This window comes from Triticum urartu, unplaced genomic scaffold, assembly GCF_003073215.2.
Source record: "Triticum urartu cultivar G1812 unplaced genomic scaffold, Tu2.1 TuUngrouped_contig_6189, whole genome shotgun sequence".
NCBI classification, from domain to species: domain Eukaryota; kingdom Viridiplantae; phylum Streptophyta; class Magnoliopsida; order Poales; family Poaceae; genus Triticum; species Triticum urartu.
This window is the reverse complement of record NW_024116927.1, coordinates 5,605-9,875: the sequence shown is the minus strand read 5'-3', so window position 1 is coordinate 9,875 and position 4,271 is coordinate 5,605. Positions and strand designations below refer to the sequence as shown.

At 51.1% G+C, this 4,271-nt stretch overlaps 1 protein-coding gene across 1 annotated transcript; it reads left to right on the top strand.

The window, feature by feature from the left end:
* Positions 1-1,706, top strand: LOC125530264 (cysteine-rich receptor-like protein kinase 44; the record flags this gene model as incomplete). Its single annotated transcript, XM_048694656.1, is given in 4 exon segments — positions 1-93; positions 578-815; positions 911-1,061; positions 1,158-1,706. Coding segments are annotated over 4 exon segments (809 nt in total), but the record flags the coding sequence as incomplete, so codon positions are not given.
* Positions 1,707-4,271: the final 2,565 nt, after the last annotated feature.

The following is a 4,271-nucleotide window of genomic DNA, read 5'->3' as shown; positions in this document are numbered from 1 at the left end:
TGGTGCGGCTGCGGGGCTGGTGCGCCGAGCGCGACGAGAAGCTGCTCGTCTACGAGTACCTCCCCAACCGCAGCCTCGACGCCTTCCTCTTCGGTGCGTCCCTTTCCCTGCCCCTTTCACCCGTCTCATCCATTCCGGTTGGTAGCTAAGCTCGGAAAGAAAAGAGCTCGAGGAGGAGGGGCGGTGGTTGAAACCTGCGGCGTCGCGCCATTAACTCCCTCCCTCGTTTGGTTAATGGGGGCCAGCCGGTGCCGTGCCTGCCTACTGCCCGGCGATCCATGGACCGCGCAATTAAATCGAGCAATCTGTCATTGATTAACCGACTGGCGACGTACTACGTACTGATCGCAACCTGTAAGTGGCCGGATAATTATCGCGTGACGCGCACTGCGAGCGACCTGCACGCCACATGGTACTAACTACGCCCCAAGTTTTTCGGCCGGACAACGAGATCCTTAATTAATCGGTTGCTGGTGATCTCTACGTGATGTAGGGAGTACGTTTGCTGTGTTGGTCGATCCCTGATCACTCAGAGTTTTGACTAATTAACTGTTACTGTTACCACTTTGCTGATTAGACGCAAGCAAGAGCGCGCAGCTGGACTGGAAAACCCGGCACAGCATCATCCTGGGCATCGCGCGCGGGCTGCTCTACCTGCACGAGGACTCGCTGCTCAAGGTCGTCCACCGGGACCTCAAGGCCAGCAACGTGCTCCTCGACAACAAGATGAGGCCCAAGATCTCCGACTTCGGCATGGCCAAGATCTTCGAGGACGAGTGCATCGAGGTTAACACCGGCCGCGTCGTCGGAACCTAGTAAGCGATCCGACCACCTCCATTACTGTGCAGTGTTGGCCGGCCGTACTGCATGCATGCTTACTCACCTGAATCCCGGTCACCATGCAATGCAGCGGGTACATGGCGCCGGAGTTCGTGATGGAGGGCGTGTTCTCGGTGAAGTCGGACGTGTTCAGCTTCGGGGTCCTTCTCATCGAGATCCTCGGCGGCAAGCGGAACGGCGCGCTCTACCTCGAGGAGCACGAGCAGACCCTCATCCAAGACGTACGTACATAATAGTCTCTCAAGAACTCTACTGGTATCACTGCCATTATCTACTGGTAAGTTTCAGCACTGAGCTGCTGCTCTGTGTTGGTGCAGGCATGGAAGAGCTGGACGGAGGAGAAGGCGGCCGAGTTCATGGACCCGGCGCTGGGGCGGGCCTACTCCAAGGAGGAGGCGTGGCGGTGCTTCCACGTGGGGCTCCTCTGCGTGCAGGACGACCCGGAGCTCCGGCCGACCATGTCCAGCGTACTGCTCATGCTCATCAGCGACCACATGGACCTGCCTGCGCCGGCCAGGCCGCCCATGTTCACCCGGCTGAGGACCTTCCCGGCGGCGATGATCCCCTTCTCCACCAAGACCGAGTCCACCTTCTCGCCCCAGTCCATCAACGACGTCTCCATCACCGTCGTCGAGCCGCGATGAGGTTGATGGCGCCCTTTTGTTGTTGTGTACATACTGCTAGCAGCTGAAATGTTCTTCCAGAAGGCTGGCCGCCGTTGGATTTTTGTAGTTATGGTGAAAGTGCGTACACACCGCGGCACAAAGCTTCGTGCAGACGGTGACAGAGTGAGATCCATGGCGAATTGGGTACACATGATTGGGTTGTTTTTCCCGTTGATTAATTCCTGTGTCAAGAAAAGAAAAGAACCCATTGGCATAGAAACAGTTCTTTTTTCCCTTCTGTTTTGAGCATTTTCCGTGACAATTTGGGTAGTGTATCAGAGAAACTCGGGGTTTGGTGTCCAGAAGCTTCAGAAAGTGGAGTGTGACGCTGAAAGTGTTGCAGTGTGGACAGAAGGTCCGCTGAACTTTTGTCTGGGCGATTGACCCAGCTGGGAAAGAGGAGCGACCGAACGAGATTCCCCATTTCTTTCACCCTCGTAGTGACCGGAGCGAGTAGGACTTTAAGACTTGCTGTGCCACTTTGTTGGTCCACTGCTCACACCAAGCGAAAGGTGCTGTTGTTAACTTTGTTAGATTCAGACCAACGCTTTGTTGGCTCAGGTTTCGTGGACCTTGTGCTGGAGAAATGGGCTTTGGCTTGCAGCCATCCTTTTGGTCCCTTGACAGATGCAGTGAATCCATGGCAGCATTGTATTAGGAGGCTGAGACACCACCCTAGATGGTGGGCGGGGCTAACCTTGGTGGTGCCCTTGAGTCCAAAAAGACCGCCTTAGTTGGTAAGATCCAGGAATTCGATTTGTTAGACGATGGCCTTGGGTTATCCGAGGCGGAGTGGGCTCTTAGATATAGCATTGAGGATGATACGGTTTTCATCATGCGCTGTGAAGAAATATACTCGCAGCATTGAGGATCCCAAACTTGAACGGGAAAGGGAGACCTCAATACCGCGTACTTTCAGGCAATGGCCAACGGCAAGCGTACAAGATGCAGTATCGTTGCGCTTAGGGATGGTCCCAATAATGTTACTGAACATGAGGCGTTACAAAAGGCACATGTATTCCTTTTATAGGGAGTTGCTCGCCTCGGGTGAACGTGGCGGCCCTAAGTTAAGGGGGGGTCTGCTAGTGCCCCTTTGTTGGCCAAGGAGTTAGAGGTGGCTCTTACGGGCACACGTACTAATACTGCACCAAGACCAAATGGTTCTCAATGTCTTTTTATTAAAAAAATTGGCCCATGGTGGGACTACAAATGTTTGAGTTGCTTCATGACTTTACCAAAGGTAGGATTGACATCATCTAAACTATGCTATTATCACTTTGCTTCCCAAGGTCCCAGGAGCATACTTTATTAAGCAATTTCGACCCATTGCTTTGATCAATGCAACATTTAGTCTACTCGTCAAAGGGTTTGCAACGCGGTTATCACCAGTTGCCAACCAGGTCATAGATTCGAGCCAATCTGCCCCACCAGTAGACGTATCCTTGAAGGCATTTTGGTTCTCCATGAAGTGCTACAATCTGCACAAGTCAAGAAGGAAAACGTCTTTATCCTCAAACTAGACTTCGAGAAAACGTATGATCATGTCAGTTGGGAGTTCTTGGAAGGAGTTATCCATCGAAAAGGTTCTGGCCCATTATGGGTTAGCTGGATTATGCAGCTTCTCAGTTGCGAGCAAACCACCATTAACATTAATGGGGAGCCCGGTCCCTTTTTCCGAAACTTGAGGGGTGTTCGGCAAGGTGACCCGATACCCTTCTCCTTTTCAACCTAGTAATTGACGCCTTGGCTATCATCTTAGAGGGTGCTAAGACAGTCGAGCATATTCATGGAGTGTTCCCTGAAGTCCACGAGGGCGGAAACTTGCAATATCTAGACGATACCCCCATCATGCTCAAGAAAAACCAAGTCAGTTTGATCAATCTGAAGTTTTATTGATGTGTTTTTAGTCCATGTCGAGACTCAAAATCAACTTCGATAAAAGCGAGGCTTTTGTTACTAGAGGTACCTTGAAGGACAAGCTTTGGGTAGCGCCAGAGGCGGAGGACGAAAAAAATTTAAGGTGTGACGAACTCTTAAGTCATTGTTTTTGATGCACACGCTTGCTCGACGGCGACGCCTTAGCCCATGGCCGTTGTCGGCCATCCGCCTCATCCTAGCCAGCCGCCGCCGTGCTTTCTAGGATTGCAGTTGTGTGCGAGTGTAGTTTTTGTTTTGAGAACCGCCCTCTCGACAATTTATTTAAGTGTTAGGCGGATTTGCATCTGATTGTACAAATATCAATCAGACAAGCAGGGATTACATCAAGAGACAAAGAGCTAACATCAATATTAAGCGCGTGCATAAGCAGCTCCATTCGCTCCTCTCTTGACCCATTTTGGAGATAGATTTTCATCTGCCTAAAAACCTTGCTTCGTGCGTGTGTACTTGGTTAGTGGCTTCGTGCATCAACGCTCTGGCTGGTTCATGGATCGTGTGCACCACATGCGCCGCACAAGGCTCTATGTGTTTTTCTTTGCATCCTGTTGAATGCTTTGTGGTTTCGGATTTGAGGAGTTGCATACTGCACTACCTTCTCAGCGACTACAGTCAACAGAGTGGTTTTCCAGTCTGGTACCGTGTGTATATGACACCTAAATCCCTGCTATATTTACATTACCATAGAGGAAGCTGGGATTGAAAGTTTTTTTCCGGTTAATATCCCAGCTATTTAAGAGTATTGGCTTGGTTTGTTCATGGGCTGCACCTGCGTGGCCCAGTTATTAGCGAACGGCCTCTCGCTCTCGTATATCCATCGATAGAAGTAGA